The sequence below is a fragment of the Leptodactylus fuscus genome, chromosome 8, assembly GCF_031893055.1.
Source record: "Leptodactylus fuscus isolate aLepFus1 chromosome 8, aLepFus1.hap2, whole genome shotgun sequence".
In the NCBI taxonomy this organism is placed as follows: Eukaryota; Metazoa; Chordata; class Amphibia; order Anura; family Leptodactylidae; genus Leptodactylus; species Leptodactylus fuscus.
Window position 1 is genome coordinate 31317841 of NC_134272.1, and position 22886 is coordinate 31340726.

Consider the following 22886-nt stretch of genomic DNA (forward strand, 5'->3'; position numbering starts at 1 on the left):
GCAGTTTTGGATTTGTGTCTATAACATTAGAAAATCCCCATTGACTTTCATTTATTTAGTATGTTGTGTCAACTCGCCCTTAAAGTGTAGTCTCTATAATGACTCCAGCGGTTACCAAGATTTCCATAGTAAGTAACATATTGGAGCTGAACAAAGCTACTGCCCTTTACAGCAATATGATGGTTTTTGTCTTTTTTTTTTTTTGGTTCCAGCTTTTTCACCAGCAGTGGCACAGGGTTTGAAGCTTTTATCTCCTCCTCTGGTTTCCTGGTTGTGGCAGTTTGCACTAAGAAAGAATACACTACTGTTAAGTTGCCGGATCATTGCTTCTGTGATTCATTGTGGGTAAGGACCACGTATTACCATGTCTACCAGGCTTTGGGAATCTGATCTCTGACTCCTCAGAAGGGCTGGTCACACCCTCTGGTCATGCATCAAATTAGTATAGTATTATATTACTTATATCGAGTATGTTGTGTATTATGTTGTATAAAGTATGTTACTTATATCAATGTAGAAGACTTCATGCTTTTAATGATCAAAAATACTATTTGATGTCTGCTTTTTTTTTGTTTGTTGAAGACTTTGCTTTGATTTTAAGAGCCAAAGTCAGGAGTGGATTTAGCAGAAGTGAAAAAATATAAGAGCTTTCTTTATATATCCTTAAAGGGAACCTATCATTGGATACCCTTTTTTAATCCCTAACATGTCGGAATAGCCTTAAGAAAGGCTATTCTTCTCCTACCTTAAGATGTCTTCTACACACCGCCATTCGGTAGAAATCTGGATTTTCTTCTGCATGCTAATGAGTTCTCTCGCAGCACTGGAGGCGTCCCCAATGCTGCGAGAGAAATCTACAGCAACGCCTCTATCTTCTTCTGGAATGGCCTCTCCCTGTGTCTTCTTCCATCCTGGGTTTCAATCTTCTAGGCCTTGGGCAGAGCCGACTGCAAATGCCTGCGGCCACAAGAAAATGGCCATTTTACTGTGTAAGCGGCCTTTTTTTTTGTGGCCGTGAACATACACAGTCGGCTCTGTACGAGGCCTAGAAGATTGAAACCCAGGATGGAAGAAGACACAGGAAGAGGCCGTTCCAGAAGAAGATGGAAGTGTCGCTGGAGATTTCTCTCACAGCATACAGCATTGGGACCGCCCCCAGTGCTGCGAGAGAACTCATTTGCATGCAAAAGAAAACCCAGATTTCTACCGAATGGAGGTGCGGAGAAGACATCAACAGGTAGGAGAAGAATAGCCTTTTTTAAGACTATTCCTACGTGTTAGGGAGAAAAAAAAGGGCAACCAATGATAGGATCCTTTTACCTTTCAAGAAGGGTCTCCCATCCTATAAAATGCTTTTTTTTTTTTTTTTTTAAAGGATGGTTTTATCTTGATAAAAAGTGTGTCTTTTAGTCAGAAAAATTATGGTATACCGTACTGAAAAGTTAATATCCAAGGGATTGTACAACTTTTTGATATTCATGAGGTACAGCATACTTGGGGTAGCCATCAATATCAGATCATTGGGTCTCTGACACCCAGCATCCGAAATAAACAGCTGTTTACAGCAGTCTTTGCCACCAGAAGTACACATTGGGTAAAGGTAGACCGCTCCCTATATTGTGTCGTGGCCATATACTTCAGATCATCTCCCATTTCTCAGGATAAGTCATCAATATCAAAAGACAAAACAAACCTTTAATGTAATTTCTTTTGTGGCTTATTCCCACAGCACAGTATAGCAATTGTCCATGTACCTGCTTCCAAACGGTCCCTTGGATTTTTTGGACAAAGCAACGTCTACATTTATGTTAATGGACAGCTGAAAATCTCTTCACCCCTAAAGTTTCCCTCCATGAGTGAAGTAAGTATGGGAATAAAGACATATCCAATAAGTGTGCCTTCTAGCCAATGTGTTCTGTGGGGCGCACACATTCATGGCCATTCTCACAATGTGATTTTTTTTTTTCTTTCAGCCTTTTATTTCTTGTTGCATTGGATCTGCGGGACAAAAGACCAATACTCCTCCACCATCGCAGATAGCAGATCCACCTATCTCTCCTCCAAGTAATACCAGTAGGTCATCACTGGGCAGCATCCTGTCATCACCATCAAGAAGCGGGTTACAAGGAAAAAACGATTCTGTCAAGATAATTTCTGCTGGCACTCAAGATAGTGAATGGGGGTCTCCAACATCACTTGAAGGACAACTTGGATCTGTACTCATCTTCCATGATGCTTTGCAAGCAAATCAGATCAAGGCTCTGTACTTGGCTGGTAAGGGATTGAAGTAGTGATGATATACTAAGGCTGGTCTTACATGACAGTATTGGTTTTTGCGGTCCGCAATTTGCTGATCAGCAGCACTAATTTCACTCTTCCGCAGACGTCCGTGTCCATCTGCAAAGTGCAGGTGTCAAAGACAGTCTGTGCCATGATGTTCATGACTTTGCAGACCTGCTGTATTCAGTGCGGACCCTGGTCACGGCATGACACACCACGGATAAAATATCCGGTGGTGTAAGAGGCCGTACTGAATACAATGTGTCCGCAATTGAGAACTCACAATTGCGGACTATTTGCGGATTTAACTTACATTCGTGTAAGGCCAGCCTAAGTGTCATGTAGTTATTTACACACCTAGCACCATATAGCTGCATTAATATACATATATGTGTATTTTATTTTATCAGGTCCAAACAGCTTAAGCCCCTGGAAATCACAGGACACTGAACTAACAGACTTACCGAGCAAACTCCTTGTTTATTATACTCCAAAGGTCAGTAATATTGCTTTATTACTGTTTTCTTTGTATATTATATGCATGACTACTTCTTCCCATGCAGCGTACTCTGCTTGAATGACTCTGAGAACATAGGTTCATGTATAAATAACTGTTCACATTGGTCTTTTACAGCATTTAGAAGCAATTGATTTAGAAATACAAATGTAAATTCGTATACCGTGATGGCTTGACCTGTGTGTAAGGAGACCAAATTGAATTAAAGGGAGCCTCTCTCCAGGGTATAGCATATTAAACCAGCAACATTGTTAGACAGATCCGGCTCACCTTAATGTACCGAAGACAGAGGTATAGCTCTGAGAAACATCAATGATGAGCTTGTGATTGGTCGCACTTACTTGTTAGCGAAAGCTGAACACATAAGTAATCATCCATGGACTGCTGATCTTCTATATAAAGCTGTTGTTTGTATTACATAGATGTAGTTTTCTTATGCAATGCTATTTTCTTAAGAATTTCTGCAGTTACATTAGATGTTATTTCTTTTAATACGTTTTATCTGTTTGGTTAGGCTTGTGGGAATCACATCTGCCTCGATTTATCACCCAACCTATTTCATGGACGATTGACTGGGAACAAAGTTGTTAACTGGGACATTAAGGTATGTGTGAAGGGATCTCATAACTACTCCATAGACAAGCAGTTTGTTGCGTTACTACCTAGCGCTCCGTACCCAGGGTAGTCATACTACTTAGCTACATGCTGGAGACGGAGCTGCTTCCTACTGTACTACTTTTATCCTTTGTGGTCGCTACTTCTCTGCAGATGTTATACCCAAGGCCATCTACAGAATAAGGACTCATGCACACAGTAATGCCTTGTGGATAGAGCCTATATAGTGCTATGCACACACCTTGTGATAACTTCTGAGGATATTTTCTGGAAGAACCATATACTTAGAGAAATTGTTTTGTGCCTCTTTGTGAAAAACGGAAGGATTCTAGTATGGAGCAAGTCTGGTATACAGCCAGGGAAATAAACCATAAAGGAAATGTACTACATTGTAACCTGTTAGTGGAAAGATGTGCCTGCTCTCCCCAATTGTCTGAATCACCTCGGCCCATAAATGGAAAATTTAATAACAACAGGATATTACAATGCTCTGATTTTTGCTACACCCGGACGTCGTATGTAATTGCTGCAGATGCGAAACATTAGCTGAAAAGGACTATTTTTGTCAGGGTAAATGCTATAACTTCTCTAGCGCTGATAATCTCTAGCTCAGTAATGGCCAATGTAAATGTTCCTATCTTTAAAGGGGTTTTGAAGTTATCTCCTCTATCAGTAGGATATTATGTATTTGCTTACTTATATAGCGCCGTCATATTCTGCAGCGCTTTACAGATAATGTCAATCACTGTCCATGTAGGACTCACAATTTATAATCCCTATCAGTATGTAGGATAGGGGATGATTGGTTGGAGTATAACCACTAAGGCTCCCACTAATCCGGGAAAGGGGGTCTGCTTCTCCTGACACAATGGAGCGGCAGACGAAGCAGGAGCCCTTCTGTTCCATCCATTCTCTATATTCTCTGTATACAGCGCTCCTGTACAGTATGAAGAGAGTGGCTGAGAACATGCCGTCAAGAGGAGAGAACAGAAACCCTCTTTTTGGGGTCAGTGGGTAACCTCAGAAATTTATTTTGAAATTCCATTGAAATCCGTTTCTTTAGATGTTTGCGTTTTTACTTAACTACCTAAAACAGAATTCTTACCATGGAAATCCCCAAATATTCCTCTTCAAACAAATTGTAGGTTAACAATCTAAAAATCTCTTTGGTTAGCTGAAAGAGAAAACTGAATAAATATTTGTATCCGTATGAATAATATAAACTGGACTTCTTTTTCAGGATATGATCAACTGCATAGGAGGACTGAATACGATCTTCCCGCTCCTGGAGCAGATCAGCTATTTAAATGAGTTTGTCTGTGACAAATCCGAAAGCATTAGCCTTCCTCCGGAGCTACTGACACCTACAGAGGGAGATTTCGTAGTTCTGTCATCCACAAAAGCTTCAGGTATAAGACCCGCCGTATACGGTATTTTACACATATCAATAATACAATGGGTTTTTCCTATCTAAATTTATCCAGTTCTTCCCACCTTTTATGGTTAGACCTTATTCTTATTGCCGTATTTAACTTCTGTGTGTACTGTTTGTGTCCATTGGACAGCACATGGGCAGAATACAAAACAATTATAGCCGAAAAACAACAGATTACATATGAAAATTTTTAAAAAAATACACAGAACACATGGATAGCAATCTATGTTCTTTTTTTTTTTTTTTTTTTGTAGATACAAATTGGGCACATTCATCTGAATAAGGCCTAAGAGAGACAATTTATTACATGTATTATTTTAGTTGTCTGGCTATTTTATGCAGTGTATGTGCCTTCATACAATCCCAGTAAGGAACTTCATTATGTTATTCTAAAACTGAGCTGACCAAGGTAATAACATGAATGTAATGTCACCAGTATATTCAATGTAAACAAGTTTTATGTCTAACCATTGACCAAGAACAATTTTCCCTATAAAATACAAAATAATTCTCCTAAACGGGAGACGTAAACACTAGTAATAGCATAAAATGCGATATAAGGACAACTAGTGACTGTATGCATAAATATATAGAAAAGCATCCTATCCAAAAATAAATAAAGGGAACTAATCTACGTACAACGTTGGAACCCACCCTAAGGCTTCATCAGGGGTGTTACTTTTCCACCACGCACAACGGTTTGCATGTAGGCCAAAAAGTTGTTGAAATAAAGAGGTAAGAAGTGCTGCAGTTTGCCACAAGCCGTATAGCGGACACAGAGAACATGTGGAAGAAGGTGCTCCGGTCACATCGTTCTTTCAACAATGTTTTTTTCTTCTTTCTACTCTTCCATAAAGTCCAGATTTGTTGATTGCATGACTTATAGTGATCCTATGGACAGATTATCCAACCTGAGCTGTGGATTTCTGCAGCTCCTCCAGACTGACCATGAGCCTCTTGGCTATTTCTCTGACCAGTACTCTCCTTGCTTACTCTGTTAGTTTAGGTGGACTGCTATGTCTTGGTAGATTTGCATTTATAGAATACTTTTTCAATTTTCGGATGATGGATTTAACAGAGCTCAAAGATTCTCAAAGCTTGGGAAATGGTTTGTATAACCTAACCCTGCTTTACACTTCTCCACACCTTTATCTCTGACTTGTCTAGTGAGTTCCTTGGTCTTCATGATGCTGTTTGTTCACTATTGTTCTCTAACAAACCACTGAGGCCTTGACAGAACATGTACTTATACTTAGACTAAAATACACACAGCTGGACTCTATTAACTAGGTGACTTCTGAAGGCAATTGTGCGCATGGATTTTACTGAGGGGTATCAGCGTACAGGGGGCTGAATACTTTTACATGTCACAGTTTTTAGATTTTTATTTGATTTAAAATTTTGTAAACTATGTATAATTTTCGTTCCAATTATGTGCTACTTTTTTGTTGATCTATCACTTAAAATCTCAATAAAATACATTTAAGTTTGTGGTTGTAAGGTGACAAAATGTGAAAAAAAAGTTCAAGGGGTATGAAAACTTTTGCAAGCCACTGTATTTAGGAAAAATCTTGAATTTAAGCTAGCAGTATAGATAGGATCCTTGAGATGGAAATACCTATTTAGGCCAGAATAAAAGTGAAATTCCTGCCTCCCCCTTATTAAGGCTTGTTTGGCTTCTCATTGATGTGATCGGATGGAATTCTATTTTATTCCTCACTTTATACGTGCCTATAGCCAATCTGTCTTGCTGATATAGACATATCCCATGAATTCCTAGTAAGCTTGCAGCCATCTATACAAGCAGATCTGCAGTATACAGAATTGGAGACAATCCCTGAGGATGAAGAGGGGGATTTCAGACTGACCAAGGTTCCTATTACACAGTGCAGTAAAGCATGGATGACAGATCACAGCATACATGAAAGGGCTAGATTCTTATCTAGCGGCAAATAACACTAACAGTTGTAATTAATTTAGTAATGATTGATATCTAATTAATCTCCGAATGAGTGAGCAGGGTGGAGAGGTCTCTCGTCATCAACCTCTATAACTATGTGTCTTTGTAGTTTCTTACATCTGTAGAAATGAATGCACATGTTGCAATGCCTAGACATCCATACTAGATAAACAGATAAGTCTGTGATAACAGACTGCATTTATATTTGGGTTAGTGTTGATTTACGTTCACTTGGGTTGGGTTAATTTATGTATCTAAAAATATAATTTATGTTTGTTTATGCTGCAGAAGCCCGACTGGAAAAAAATATTATAGCTACTTTTGTTTTGCTGATCAAGCACTTTATACAGAGACATCCCATCAACCAGGAGAATCTGATGCATTCACATGGAGTAACCACACTAGGGGCTCTGCTGCAGAAGGTAACACCTAGCTGTTCATTTGTGTTTTTGGTAAATTTAACCACTTCCGGACCGCCCATAGACTATATACGTCCGGGAAATGGTTGCCTTGTTCTGACAGGACGTACCTGTACGTCCATCAGAACACAGCAGCTACACGGAGATCGTGTAGCTGCTTTCACTAGGAGCCGGCTGTAACTTCAGCCGGAGCTCCTAGAGAGAAGACAGGGCAGATTTATTACCTCCCCTGCTTTCTTGATTGCTGTGTATACAGCGCTCAATCAGCGCTGTATACACAGCTATGGATGCAGCCATAATTCAGCTGCTCTCTGACCCGGCGGACACGTGATCCGCCGGGAGCAGCGTCTCACAGGAGCTGCTGGATCCTACAGGACCCCAGATCAGCTCAGTAAGCTGTATATATAGTGTGCAGGAGGCTGGATTCCTCCTGTATCTGAGGTTAAATGTAGCAGCCCCAGTTATAGGAGAAATCAGCCTCCAATACAAAAAAAAATAAGTGATCAGATGTCCCCAAAGGTCTCTTATCACCTTATGGGGACACAATCTGAAAAAAAATAAAATAAAAATATAATAAAAAAGTTTTTAAAAAAATGTAAATAAAATAATAATAATAAATAAATAATACGCTAATAAAACGCCGTTATTAACCACTTCAGTACCGGGCCAATTTGTGCTCCAGGACCAGACACATTTTAGGTTTATTTTGTATGTGCGGTTTTGAGGGCTGTAACATTTTTCCCGTATGTCTCAGTCAACTAATTTTTGCATCTTTTTTCAGGGACACATAGGGCTTTATTTTTATGTTATCTTTATTTCCGAATGTGTGTTAATTTTTTTTATATCTGGGAAAAAATAAACAAAATAGGAGGGGAATTGCCTGGTTTTCAATTTTATTTTATTTTTTAATTTAATAACACCGTGTCACTGAAAAACTTTATAATATAGTTTTTCCTCTCCCTTACAGTAATTTTTATTTTGTATGGTGTCGTCGGGGGTGGGGCTATAACTTTTAATAACGGCGTTTTATTAGCGTATTATTTATTTATTATTATTTTATTTACATTTTTTTTTCCAGATAGTGTCCCCATAAGGTGATAAGAGACCTTTGGGGACATCTGATCACTTATTTTTTTTTGTACTTGAGGCTGATTTCTCCTATAACTGGGGCTGGTACATTTAACCGCAGATACAGGAGGAATCCAGCCTCCTGCACGTTGTGTATATACAGCTTACTGAGCTGATCTGAGTCCTGTAGGACCCAGCAGCTCTGGTAAGACTCTGCTCCCAGCGGATCACGTGTCCGCCGGGTCAGAGGGCAGCTGAATTATGGCTGCGTCCATAGCTGTGTATACAGCGCTCATTGAGCGCTGTATACACAGCGATTGAGAAGGCAGGGGAGGTAATAAATCATCCCTGCTATCTCTCTGGGAGCTCCGGCTGAAGTTACAGCCGGCTCCTATTGAAAGCAGCTACACGATCTCCGTGCAGCTGCTGTGTTCTGATGGACGTACAGGTACGTCCTGGCAGAACTAGGCAACCACTTCCCGGACGTATATAGTCTATGGGCGGTCCGGAAGTGGTTAAAGGTTATAGCCCCACCCCCGACGACACCATACAAAATAAATATTACCATAAAGGAGAGGAAAAACTATATAAAGGGGCATTCACACTACGTTTACTGAAGCTTATTCTGAATGTAAAACACGTTCAGAATAAGCGGCGTATAAAGCAGCTCCATTCATTTCTATGGGAGCCGGCATACGAGCGCTCCCCATAGAAATGAATGGGCTGCTTCTTTCACTGCGAGCAGTCCCATTAAAGTGAATGGGAAGTGCCGGCGTGTACGGCTCGGCATGAGCAGAGCTTGCCGTATACGCCGGCACTTCCCATTCACTTCAATGGGACTGCTCGCAGTGAAAGAAGCAGCCCATTCATTTCTATGGGGAGCGCTCGTATGCCGGCTCCCATAGAAATGAATGGAGCTGCTTTATACGCGCGCTTATTCTGAACGTGTTTTACGTTCAGAATAAGCTTTAGTAAACGTAGTGTGAATGCCCCCTTATAAAGTTTTTCAGTGACACTTTGTTTTATTAAATTAAAAAAAAAAAAAAAAAAAATTGAAAACCAGACACAATTTCCCTCCTATTTTGTTTATATTTTCCCAGATATAAAAAAAATTAAAACACATTCGAAAATAAAGATAACATAAAAATAAAGCCCTATGTGTCCCCGAAAAAAGACGCAAAAATTAGTTGACTGAGACATACGGGAAAAATGTTACAGCCCTCAAAACCGCACATACAAAATAAACCTAAAATGTGTCTGGTCCTGGACCACAAATTGGCCCGGTACTGAAGTGGTTAAAGACACATACAATGGAACTGTAGTGCATTAAAGGGATTCTATCATTAGAATCCCGTTTTAAGTTAAACCCGCCTCGGAATAGCCTTAAGAAAGGTTATTCTTCCCCTACCTTTAGATGTCTGCTCTGCGCCGCCGTTCCTTAGATATCCCAGTTTTCGTCCATATGCTAATTAGTTTTCTTGCAGCACTGGGGGTGTCCCCTGTGCTGCGAGAAAACTATCCAGCGCTGCCTCCTCCGCCTCATCTTTCTTGTCCCGTCACGTCCTCTTCAAAAAGCATCGACTGCGCATGTCCGTCACCATTTTCCTGTGACCGAACAGGAGACGCCTCAGGAAAATGGCCGACACAGTCGGCCATACACAAAGTATGAAGCAGGAGGCAGACAGCTCTGTTCTCTATGTAGTTAGACCTGGCTTCACTGTGCAAGTGCTGGAGGAATAGGGAATGCATACTAAAACTGTCATGTACTCCTTTGGCCTCAATGAAGAACTATGTTAATGCAAGGAGTACAGCAGGCACACATAGTTATATAACAGGATGATGGGGACACTAAATCCCCGCTCCATAAGGGCCTGTGGGTGTTTAGTATCCTAAATTACCTTGACAGATTCTCTTTAATAATACAGTTCATGACTGAAATAACACCTAAGGACAGAGAAGGGATGAGAACATAAACCATGGCCTCCTCTGGTTGTTACTGATGTGTACATAATTTAAAAAAAAAAGTGGAATATCTATGTAAATCCAATGATTCGGGGATTGCATTGCAATTGCATTGTAAAATTAGTAATACATGTTATTATCAAATAAAGCTACAGTTTATATAGCAGTGCACCTTGGGTCACATATATACAAGAATAGAACTGCTTTTTATGTTTTGTTTTTTTCTCTTTTAGAACTACTGAATATAATAGTGCAAGTTTCTAAATTGCCCCTCACCTTTGTTTTGTTACCTGTTACACGCAGGTACCCGGCCATTTTATGGACGTAAACGTTCTGATGGCAGTCCAGTTACTGATCGAGCAGGTGTCGGTAGAGAAGAATACGGCGCTGTTGCAGCAGATGTACCAGTTCTTGCTCTTTGACTTTCGCATCTGGAATCGAGGAGACTTTCCCTTTCGGATAGGTAAGGGTCTGTAAATGCCTTGAATAACACTAATATCATTGTGGAACCAGAACTTATCTATAAGTATATATCAAATACATGTAAAATAGATTTCTCAAATTTTTGATATTTCATTATTTATTATCCTGGTCACTGTGTGAAGGTATGGAGTCTGTCTCAGGCATGGTGTTCCGACAGCTCCTACATATGGAGCTATACAGGTTCCTTCAGATTCCAAGTGTACAGATGTTTTCTTTTAGAATCCGTTCTTCTGGAAGAGAGTACACCTGTACCTATGGAGCAGGCCAAAATTCTGCTGGATTTGGACTAAAACTAATGGGGGAACAAGCTGTTTATGAAATTGAAGGTATATAGAGGTAGAGCTGAGACCTCTATAAAAGCTCATTGGCTTTTTTTATTTTTTATTTTATAGGACACATACAGTACTTGTCAACCATCATCAAGGATAGCCGAAAACTATTCCGCAAAAAGTATGGGGTTCAGTTTCTGTTGGATACTATCCGAATATATTACAGGTACTGAAACACACTTTAAAAACTTTTTAGTTGTTAAGTCAGACCTGACTGTGCCAAGTCCCCCGACTACAACAACACAATGAAGGGGTTAAATGGGCAGGATTTATACATTTTAAGGCATTATGTGCAGAAATTTACTTCCTTCCATAATTGAAACGTACAACAGGATGCAGGAGGGGGTTAAGAACGTTGTCAGACTACATCTAATGTGTATGGGGTCCCAACGCCCAGCAGCCAATGTTTTTCAATATACCCATTCCTCAACCTCATGGGAGATAAGCCACTACCACTTATTTCCCTTGACTTATTGAGAACACATGTAAGCTCGACTGAGCCAAGTATGCATGTATATGTATGTATGTTGAGAGGACTAGCTGTCATCTGTGTCACAACTATGACAAAAGTATATAAATCTGCAAAAAGAGTCTGTTACCCTCAGTATAAACTACGTTTGCATTATTTTGGTTGTAAAGGGTCATTCACTTTTTAGGATCTTATTAACTAAAAACTTCTGTACTGGAGCATAGATCAGTACATCATAAAGGTAAAAATAGTAACCAAAATCCTATGGAATAATAACAGCCAATACAAAAATAACAAAGCAAAGGAAGCTGTTTTCCAGCAGGTTTTATAAGTAACAAATTGGCAAATTCATTTTGTATCTTTTTCCTGCATTTCCCCCAAAATGTACAATAACATTATATTTGTAAATATTTTGACTTCTGTCTATTGATGATTTTTTTTTTTTTTTTTAGTAAGGAGACTTCATTGTCCTCTGAAGATTTGACCACAATAAGAATGTCTCTGTTTGGACTCATCAAATACTTTCTCAGTAAAGGCGGCACACAGGAAGAGATTCAGAGCGTCATCGGCTACATCGCAGCAACCAGTGATGAAGAGCAGGTCTTGTTTTTTTGTTTTTAAATGTTTTTTTTACTTTTCTCGGCTGTGAAATTACTGAATTTGTTTGAATCATCTTATCCATTTTTTTTTTTAGTTATGTGGAATATTGGAAATTATACACAGCCTCCTGAATACCACACCCGTGCAAGACCAGATTTTTCTGCTGCTATTTGAGCCCGGTAGTGCTGACATTCTGTATGCATTGCTGCTTAACCAGAGGTATTCTGATCGTCTGAAGGAGCTGGTATTTAAGGTATGTCATATCTGTACTGAAGGAGATTATAGTTCAGCCATAAGAATGATTCATAACAATTCTCACCTATCTTTGCTAGCTTAGACTAGATGTTGGCTGGCAATAAACATTGTCATTGTCCAGGTCTATATTTGCACAGTCATTGTAAAGCTCTGTTAGTTCACTAACGGCTCGTTCACATCTGCGCCCGGTCTCCGTCTGTCAGGTTTCCGTCTTCTGCAGACAGAAGACGGAAACCCGACAGACCCTGTTCGGCCGTGAGCGCCGGTGAGCATTTTATGTTCTCCGCGGCAAAACGTTTTTTTTTAAACCGGACACAAAGTCCTGCATGTCCGACTTTGTGTCCAGTTAAAAAAAAAAAAACGGTTTCGCCGCAGAGAGCACAAAACGCTCACTAGCGATAACAGCCGGACACTTTTCAAACCCATTCTGGGTTTGACAAATGACTGCAGGTTTCTGTCTCCTGCCCAGTTTCGGTTCTATATACCGCTAGAAAGCCGGTATGTGCCCTAACGGCAACAATCTCTGCCCACTGGCAGAAGGATATTCCTGACAGTCTAGCTTGGCTTTGAGGAACGTTCCCCTTCCACCCGACGGTACTCGTCCATAACCCTGTACTGTCAGAAGGGGCCTTCCTTACCGCCCAGTGATAATGCTGAGCTTTGAGGAACGCCCTTCCCCTACTGTACTTGTCCATAGATTAGTACTGGGGGGGGGGGCATTCTTCACTGCTTAGCATCATGGATCGGTGATAAAGAACGCCCCCTCTGACAGTACAGGACTATGGACAAGTACTATCAGGAGAGGCTTTCCTCACAGTCCAACTAGACTGTCAGGAACGCCCTTCTGACAGTGGAGAGATATAGGTAATGGCACTGATATCTCTTGCCCTGGGGCACATAATGGAAATGCAGACAGCGCGCTGAATTCAGCACACTGACAGCTTTCTAGCGGTATATAAAACTGCATGTGCCCGAGGACATGAAAGGTTCTCTTTAAATTAATGTCTCAAAAAGAAAAAAGAAAAAGACACCGAGCAAACCGTAGTGTAGATCTGTGACTTTAGGGTTTGGTGAAATAAAAGTTTAGGCTCACCTTTCAGAGTTGTGTAGATAGACAACACTTCTCTAGGCAACAAGATCCAGGCAGGGATCCTGTAGTTGGATACAGCTGCGGGGTACCTTACACCACAAGGGTGTATGAGAATGCAAAAAAGGACCAAGTTGTCAAATTGTGGTTACAATCCAGGACAAAAGAGGACCCGCGCTGATAGGATTAGGTGAAGAAAAATGACTTTATTGGAACAACACACAACGCGTTTCGGGTATGCCCGAAACGCGTTGTGTGTTGTTCCAATAAAGTCATTTTTCTTCACCTAATCCTATCAGCGCGGGTCCTCTTTTGTCCTGGATTGTAACCACAATTTGACAACTTGGTCCTTTTTTGCTTTAAATTAATGTGACGGATATCTCCATCACCAGGGCTCATACTGGGAAAGCCGACAGTGCGTTGAATTCAGCACACTGACAGCTTTCTAGTGATTTATAACAACGCACATCTATGGGGATGTGAAAGGTTCTCTTTAAAGGGATTTTACAACTTCACAATTTTTTTTTTCTACATACACCTTGCAATAGTTTAAAATTCCAAAAGTAATGCTTTTCCTACCTACATCTACTCCTGTGCTGGCCATTGTCAAAAGTTTATAACATATATGTATACGGCTGTAGAACCCTTTAAGGGGATATCCACTTTCTATCTTTAGAGTAGGTGGACAATATTGAATCAGTGGTAGTCCAGGAACCACGGCCCTCAGAGATCAGCTGTACCGGGACAGTGCTGCTCACATACCAGCAGTCGCTGCTTACTCATTCTTCGTTTTGTATCATTGTATCATATTCAAGTCTATTGTATAGCAGCTTTGTAGAATAGGATGGGACAGATCCGTGCACCTCTCAGAGCACCCAACATCTGACGGCCATTTCTGAGGTCCAGCATATAAGTTGACAGATTCATAGCGTTGAATGATTACACTATGTTCTAACTTCAGTCCATACCTGTCTGGAGTGTCAGATACTGTAGGCCTATTAGCAAAATTTTACTGTGTATTTCTATCATGAAGAAACCATAAGCAACAAACCATATGAATGTATATAAAAATACAAATCTTTATTAAGAAATTGTACAAGCAATGCTGAATTAATTTTACATTTTTTGTCTTTTTCACTCATTTTTCTTCTAATCTCTTTTTATTTCTATTGCTGTCCTATTGTACAGTTTGGTTTTGATTCCATGAAGTGGCTAGGGGATAACTTGGAGATCAGTGGGGGTCTGGCTCTTTAGACCCCCTCTGATCAGTAAAATCATAATTCTTTTGTAGGTGTAAATAAAGTAATGAAAACTTTTTCACTGATCACATTTCCTGAACTAATTTTTTGACAGATATTAGAACTGATGTTAAATTGTAATAAAGTTTATGAGAAGAGCAAACAGCGAATTCGACTGAGAGAAGTTGGATACTCTGGACTCGGTTTGCTGGTAAACGATACTCCTGTCAGTACATTACTTATTAAAGGACTTCTGAATCAAGTGCTTAGAGCAGGTAGGTTGGCTTTTATCATTCTGTATATCAGATTTATAGGTTTGTTTGTTTTTTCAGGTATCGCATTTCTATCAGTTTATCTTTTTCTAGAAGTTTTACAGGATTTTAAAAAATATGCATGAGTAGGAAACGTTATAAAATACAGAAGTTATCATTGCTCATTGATCAATGTCCTGGTGTTCTGGATCGCTCCTACAGCGGTGGCGTCACATGTCATTTACGTGACCACCGCACATTGGTCATCCACCATACATGCCAGCTTTACCGCACTGGCCAGTGATTTGCTGCTGCTGTCATGTGAATAATGTACATGATGTTATCACTGCAGGACTGGCGGGGATCACAAAAGTGGATATGGATTATTTCTTGTTCACCTCTATAATCTGTGCTGTCTATTATGGTTTTTCCGCTCAATTCTAATTATAAATACAATAAAACACAATTCTTGAGTTTTATGCAGTGGTCTACAATGTTAATGTAAAACTTTCTTTAATGCTTCTGTCTTGAGAACACAGTTGTTGGTTTGTTTGATTGTTTTTTAGTGACACACTCTTTTTTAAAAATTTTTTAGATCCGGTTATAAACTACAGAGACCTGTTAGCAGTGGTACATATGTCTCACAAGTTAGATCTCGCGGTACGAGTAGCCATCTGCAGAAAGGTGAGTTAAACTTGCACTTGTTTTTACAAAATGTACACACTGGTGCATTGGTTACTGTATATGTTATAAAGAGTCTTTCTAGATTTATGGTAGTAATATATAATCACCATTCCTCTGTGATTAAGTATTATTATTACTACTGCTCTGTTACATTTGTGAGTGCATTGAAGATTTTGTGTATATTCGGAGGCTAATGATCCTACATGGCAAGGTCTGCTCTCCGCTCAGAAGTGGATTCTGTTGTATACAGTCTAGTCAATACTCTGTGTGCTATACTGCCTGGACCCAAAACGTATACATGGTAGAATTCTGCTGCTGATGTGTTTAGCTTAGAGGGCATTCACACTACTGCCACTGTCCGCCATGGGGTTTCCGTCCTAAACCCTGGGGAAACTGGACAGGGGACGGCTTGCCAGTGGTCAGCTTTAAAACCTATTAATTTGAATAGGTTTTTAAAGCTAATCACCAGTGTCTGTGTGCTGCCCCTCTGCCTGGAAACGGTTTTGGTTTTTTTTCACAAAATCCTGTATGTACAACTTTGTGTCCGTACAAAAAACAAAACAAAAAAAAAAAAACAGTTTCCAGGTGGTGAAGCTGCATACAGACACCAGCGGTTAGCTTTAAAAACCTATTCAAATGACTGGATTTTAAAGCTGACTACTGGTAAGCCGTCCCCGTCCAGTTTCACTGGAGTTTAGGACGGAAACGCCTTGGCGGACAGCGGTGGTAGTGTGAATGCCCCCTTACAGATTGTTGCCTTGACTGGGTAGAGTTGTAACCACATCTTGGCTGAGAGCAGCACTAGGTAGAAGTATGAAATTAAATCGATGCTGATCCATTTTTTTTTTTTTTTTTTTTTAATAAATATATGTTAGGGGGTCCAGCTCACACAGTTGGGAAACGGCAATGACACAGCTCCAACAGGCAGTAGGATTACCAATCCGGAGTGTTTTATTTTGTAACTTTAGCATAAAACACTGTCAGCAAACAACAAAACAAAAACCTAAGCCTGTCCGGCTCTAACTAAACATCAGCATGCCTATCTGTGCTATAGCAGGTCACACATAACATCCAGTGCAGGGACCCAAACAATACATACCATTCCAGTAGTGCTCGGTCTCACTATCACACTCCGGCTGTGTCAGTACCAGCCCTCCTTCATCAGGCTTCCTTCCCCAGTAATAGCCATGAGGAAGCCTCACCTGTGACTACCTGGGACTCAGGGAAAAACCCGCGGTGGAGTAGGGGTGTGGACTGGAAGACTCCCACTACCAACCTGCCCTCCAGTCCAAAAAATCCAGCCCATGTAATCTTACACAAACGTGCCTTAGAATTATTACATTATACATCACATTATTTTTGTCCAGGTTCTCCAAATCCTCCAGTACCACCCAGACGCAGCGTCACAAATTGCCCAGCAGACTGGCTGGCAGGACACTTTTGTACGTTTCTTTATGAAGGAAAACTCAGAATTTAAGAACAGCAGTAAAGTGACTTTCCAAGACACTATGAAAGAGGATAAAGGTATCCGATATGAGGAGTCACAAAAGTCTCCATTTGGGAAGGTGGCTTTGGATAAATCAGATGTTGTAAATGGTACGTGCAATAGCTGGTGTCCTGAAGAAACCAGCTATCCGAATTCAAGCCTCCAGTCTACAAGCACACTCCTGGATGAGGATGGCCCGTCATTTAGTGAAGCTCAACTTCAGGTAGAAGACCCAGAAGTCTGGCCCAGTGACCACTCACATCTAACTCTAGAACTGGCTAACTTTGAATTAGGAGACAGCGAGAACCAAACTCCAGGAAGCTTAACCAGCACGCCTTCTCCTGTAGAATCCGCCAAGTCTTTTAACATGGATCGCCTGGATAAAGAGTCCACCTGTTCAAATAACATACTATTTAGGGACGATCTCTCCCTTAGCGTGAATTTAGAAAGCAAAGAGGTAAGGAATTTTTTCTCTCTAACTTCATAATATCCTCTGCTTTCTTAGATTTTTAGATTGTATTGAAAGCTTTACATACAGTATGTCTGTAAATCTGTATTTTACTCTATTTGCAGAGGGCATGAGGCAGTGTGTATGACATATTAGCTTGTGATTGAGGGGTGTCCCAACACTGAGACCACCTCCGATCACAACAATGGGGATCCGGTGTCCCCTGCATGAATGGTGAGGCTATCAAGTATGCACTCCATTTAATGAGATTGACAGACGGCACACAGCTATCTTTCTCAGTCCAATACACTTTAGAAGGATCGCAGGCATACTCATCCAGGGCTTCATTTTAAGCAAAGGAATACCTAGACCTCCGTTCCCATGATGAGTGCGGTTCCTGTAGGAGAACTCTAAGCTATAAAACAAGATGACCGATCTACCTGGATTCACTAGATTTATTCCAGGTTTGCTAAAATGTAACATATTATTTACTGTTGCAAAGCTAACCGCACGCTGAATTCAGCACACTGAGCATTACGGGTGTGTGCCTGGTACCAGAGATTTGGTGTTGGTAATTTTGGCATAAGGAATAGGGAGGGGTGTTTATCATCACTCAGCAATAACTCTGAGCTGTGAGGCTGACCTCAATATTGGTAGCCAAAATAAATGACACAGATCTCTAGCCGGGCGTATACCTGTAAGACTGAATCCAGCGCACTGTCAGCTTTTCAACAGTATATAACATGTCACATCGAAGATGGCATGAAAGGTCCTATTAAAGGGGTTGTCCCATCACAAGGATCCTATCTATACTGCTTGTTAATGTGAATGTAAGACTTTTCCTAAATACATTGCTTCAGCAAAACTGCTTTGTTTGTCCACTATCTTACTTTATTCATTTCTTTGTTGACACATCCCTTGACTTATCTGGTCAAAAGTCAAGTGATGTATCTGCTGCTCTCAGGGGGGGAGGGAGGAGGGGCTAAGTGCACGGGAGCGAGCCTGGAAGGGGGGGAGTTTACACCTTGGGGGAAGGGGCCGCCAATACAGACCTGGTATCCGCTGTAATAGAGAGGCGGATGCCGGGGAGGGTTAGACGCCGGCACAGGTGCCTGCGACATCGCTACGCTCCTGCCCTGCATGAAGCCAGCAGCGGCAGGAGCAATGCTGCTATTCCGCTCCTCACAATGTTTATACATGTGCCTAAACTGTGATGGAATAAGTTTGTTGAATATTGTTCCTAAAATCCATTTTCAGGACTGTGAAGAGGAGCTTGTGCAGCTGCTTACAGACATTCTGCTCTGTCTTATGTGGAAAGGTCTGGACAAGTCTGATAATCCTACTTGGATCGAAAGAGGACAAGTTTTCTCTGCGCTAACCAACCTTGAGACGTCCAATGAATTACTACGACCATCGGATGTGATTAAACTGAAGTATGTCCTATTTCTCTATGCGTTAACATTGTCTTTATATATTCTATGTACATTGTTTTCAAAGCTTTATCTTTCTGTGCACAGCTTGTTGGAGAAGATGCCGGAGTGGGCTGTAACTGAAAACCGAGATCCCAAGACTCAGGTCAATGCTGAAAATGCAAACAGATTATTGCACATTGTACAGGATTTTCTACAAGCCGAAGGTCGGGTCAACTCTTCTTTGTGGACAGAAAAGGTGAAGTATTTCTATATTTCTGAAAGGCTGCAAACATATTTGTTTAGATTGATGAAATCAACATAACATATGTGGAAACCGCCAGCGTTTCCATAGATATCATTGACATGCTGTGATTTTCTAAAATGCAATTTTTTGGGGAATTGCAGCTTTTCCGCTGCAGATTTTTTTTTTCTGCAGTTTGTGTGGAATTAGCCAGAATTTTATCCAATTTGTAGGTAATGTAAAATGCAGCGTTATTTTGTTGTAGTGTTTCCTCTGCGTCCAAAACGCTGCATTTTCATAAAGTGGAGCCTCCGGCCTTAAATGTGTTTTCCCACTATTGATGACACACTATTAAAATTAATTAATCGAAGCAGGAAACGTACAAATTGTGAAGTTCATTTAAAATATCCAAAAAATGTTTTAAAGAAAATCTGTGATACAAAGCAGTGCAGTACCATGATGAACATTGCCAATATAACGTAAACCTATGTTTATTCTACAGCTACTGGAGGAGATAGTCACTCTCATGGACAGTCTGTCAGTGTGGTACCCAGCTGGGCTTGAATCGGAGACCCTTTCTCAAGTAGAGTTCCGTCTTCTGCTTGGTTTCATTGGACAGGACAATCTCCAGGTTTGTTGAATATGTAGCCATGACTAATGTGCCTCATGTTGCTTGCGACTCAGGCAATCATAAGGGAAACAAACCAGTGCAATGGAAATGCCAAACAGTTGACCATTAAAGTCCATTGACACAGTTGGCAGATTTTTCAACTGGGAAAATGGATTTATTAGGTTCCTTTGACTTGCAGGCCAAATGTATTATTTCATTATAGTAATACAGATGTAAGATTTCATGGTGCTTTGCACACTATTGTTCCTTACTACTATGAGGTAGTAAAAATGTTGCTGCCTGTTATTGGGCTGTATAGCAGAAATTGCCAAAGTGTTAACCTTTGGCCTTTGTACCTTACTGACTGTAAAGGTCTGGTCAGAGGGTTGCTTTAAATTTAAAGGGATTCTACCATTGAAATGAATTTTTTGGGCGATCACACGTCAGACTAACCTTTAGAAAGGCTATTCGTCTGTTACCTTTAGACGTGGTCTCCGCTGCGCCGTTCCTTAGAAATACCGTTTTTTACCGGTATGCGAATTAGTTCTCTCACAGCGATGGGGGCGGGCTCCAGTGCTGAAAATGCGATGGGGTGTCCCCACTGCTGCTCGAGAACACGCTCCAGCGACGCCTCTATCTTCGGCTGGATCCTCCCCTTCTTTCGTCGTCTTCCTTCTGCGTCACCTCCGACGCCTGCGCAGTTGGCTCTGCCAGTGAGACACTAGTAGAGCCGACTGCGCATGCCGGCCGGTGGCCATTTTTGGGAGGCTGCTCTTGCTCTTGCAGTTCAATACAGGGACGGCATTTTCAGCGCTGGGGGCGTCCCCATCGCTGCGAGAGAACTAATTTGCATACCAGTAAAAACCGGCATTTCTAAGGAACGGTGCAGCGGAGACCACGTCTAAAGGTAAGAGACGAATAGACTTTCTAAAGACTATTCCGACGTATAATCACAAAAAAAATTCATTTCAATGGTAGATTCCCTTTAAGCTTCTGCAATAAAGTGCACAAGTGCCATCTAGTGGCCATACATTAGTAGTACATAAACATGCACACGTTCTTGTTTCTATGGCCTCATATATACAGCCGGGTATTATCATGGGCCTGTATATGTGGCCTTGAACCCAGACCTAAATTCAGTACATGGGCTGCTTTTATATGACAGACGACCCATTAACTTCATACCCAGTAAATGATCATATCTTCTGTTCATAGCATTGGGGAGAGTGGCCATGGGGAGTTTGATGTTCATGCCATTCCCGTAATGTTTGCCTGTTGTTCACTTTGGTATGACGTGTTGTCAGAACGTTGTTGACTGGACTCAGGAAATGTGTGAGACTTTCTGATTTTTATGAAGACAAACAATTAATCTAATTCTTTTTAGTAGTTGTAGATTTAGATTTGCTTGTTTTAGACATTCGGGTGATGATGATTGACTGTCTTATATAGAATGTCTGTGTCCTTTCTCTCTAAGGTATGCGCCATGGCTACTGCAAAGCTAAATACTTTGCTACAAACAAAAGTCATCGAGAAGCAAGAAGAGGCCTGTTATCTGCTTGGGAAACTGGAAGGCATCCTCAGCAAGTCTATTCAGGAGAAATCTGAAACCTATTCCTTCCTTGTTCCTATTGTGAGGACTTTGGTTTCTAAAATATACGAACTGCTCTTCATGAACCTCCATTTACCGTCCCTTCCAATTACAAATGGCAGCCCTTCCTTGTTTGAAGACTTCCAGGAGTATTGCAAGTCTGAAGAATGGAGGATCTTTATAGACAAGTTTGTAAGTTTTTTTTTTTTTTTTTTTTTTGTTTTTTTTTTTTATTGTTTGCTGATAGGTTAAAGCAACTACAAAGAATTAGAGATGAGCGAACAGTAAAATGTTCGAGGTTCGATATTCGTTTCGAGTAGCCCCTCAATATTCGACTACTCGAATCGAATATCGAACCCTATTATAGTCTATGGGGGGAAATGCTCGTTTCAGGGGTAGGCAACGTTCGATCAAATTATACTTACCAAGTCCACAAGTGAGGGTCGGGCTGGATCCTCTGAGAAGTCTTCTCCTTGCAGCGTCCCCGCGGCATCTTTCGGCTCTGAATTCACTCTGCCAGGCATCGGGCCTGGGCAGAGCCGACTGTGCATGCCTGTACTACAAGTGGACATGCGCAGTCAGCTCTGCCCAGGCCCGATGCCTGGCAGAGTGAATTCAGAGCCGGAAGACGCCGCGGGGAAGCTGCACGGAGAAGACTTCTAAAGGTAGGAGAAGGACCAGCGTTGATTGGCCGACTGTATAGCATTCGGCCAATCAATGCTGGTTCTGCATCGAACTTTTACATTCGAATAGTGAGTGGTACTCGATAGAGTACGAGTATTTCGAATACCGTAGTATTCGATCGAATACCTACTCGATCGAATACTACTCGCTCATCTCTACAAAGAATCATTCACACGAGTACTGTACAAGGTGAAGTCATTATTCATCTCAGACCACATCAGGACTCCGGAGATACTACTAATAAGAATAGTAGCCGGTGTCTAGAGTATTAAAGAGAAGGTTCATTTCTTTCAGATAGGTGATAGAAGGTTATTATAATAATTACAGTCAGATGTCACATGTTATAACTAGAGATGAGCGAACAGTGTTCTATCGAACTCATGTTCGATCGGATATTAGGCTGTTCGGCATGTTCGAATCGAATCGAACACCGCGTGGTAAAGTGCGCCATTACTCGATTCCCCTCCCACCTTCCCTGGCGCCTTTTTTGCTCCAATAACAGCGCAGGGTAGGTGGGACAGGAACTACGACACCGGTGACGTTGAGAAAAGTAGGCAAAACCCATTGGCTGCCGAAAACATGTGACCTCTAATTTAAAAGAACAGCGCCGCCCAGCTTCGCGTCATTCTGAGCTTGCAATTCACCGAGGACGGAGGTTTCCGTCCAGCTAGCTAGGGCTTAGATTCTGGGTAGGCAGGGACAGGCTAGGATAGGAAGGAGAAGACAACCAACAGCTCTTGTAAGAGCTAAATTCCAGGGAGAAGC

At 41.1% G+C, this 22886-nt stretch overlaps 1 protein-coding gene across 3 annotated transcripts in view; it reads left to right on the plus strand.

Moving 5' to 3' along the window:
* The window catches only part of NBEAL1 (neurobeachin like 1), a 107285-nt gene that overhangs the window by 51268 nt on the left and 33131 nt on the right, over positions 1-22886 (plus strand). For all 3 annotated transcript variants that reach the window (XM_075284266.1, XM_075284267.1, XM_075284268.1), the window contains 18 exons: positions 213-345; positions 1730-1861; positions 1974-2274; positions 2691-2776; positions 3312-3401; positions 4653-4821; positions 7096-7229; positions 10560-10719; positions 11132-11234; positions 11990-12137; positions 12232-12390; positions 14833-14992; positions 15564-15652; positions 17020-17595; positions 18844-19019; positions 19104-19254; positions 19742-19870; positions 21324-21629. In XM_075284266.1, coding sequence (XP_075140367.1) covers positions 213-345; positions 1730-1861; positions 1974-2274; positions 2691-2776; positions 3312-3401; positions 4653-4821; positions 7096-7229; positions 10560-10719; positions 11132-11234; positions 11990-12137; positions 12232-12390; positions 14833-14992; positions 15564-15652; positions 17020-17595; positions 18844-19019; positions 19104-19254; positions 19742-19870; positions 21324-21629 — 3202 coding nt within the window. The remainder of the gene's footprint in view (positions 1-212; positions 346-1729; positions 1862-1973; positions 2275-2690; positions 2777-3311; positions 3402-4652; positions 4822-7095; positions 7230-10559; positions 10720-11131; positions 11235-11989; positions 12138-12231; positions 12391-14832; positions 14993-15563; positions 15653-17019; positions 17596-18843; positions 19020-19103; positions 19255-19741; positions 19871-21323; positions 21630-22886) is intronic.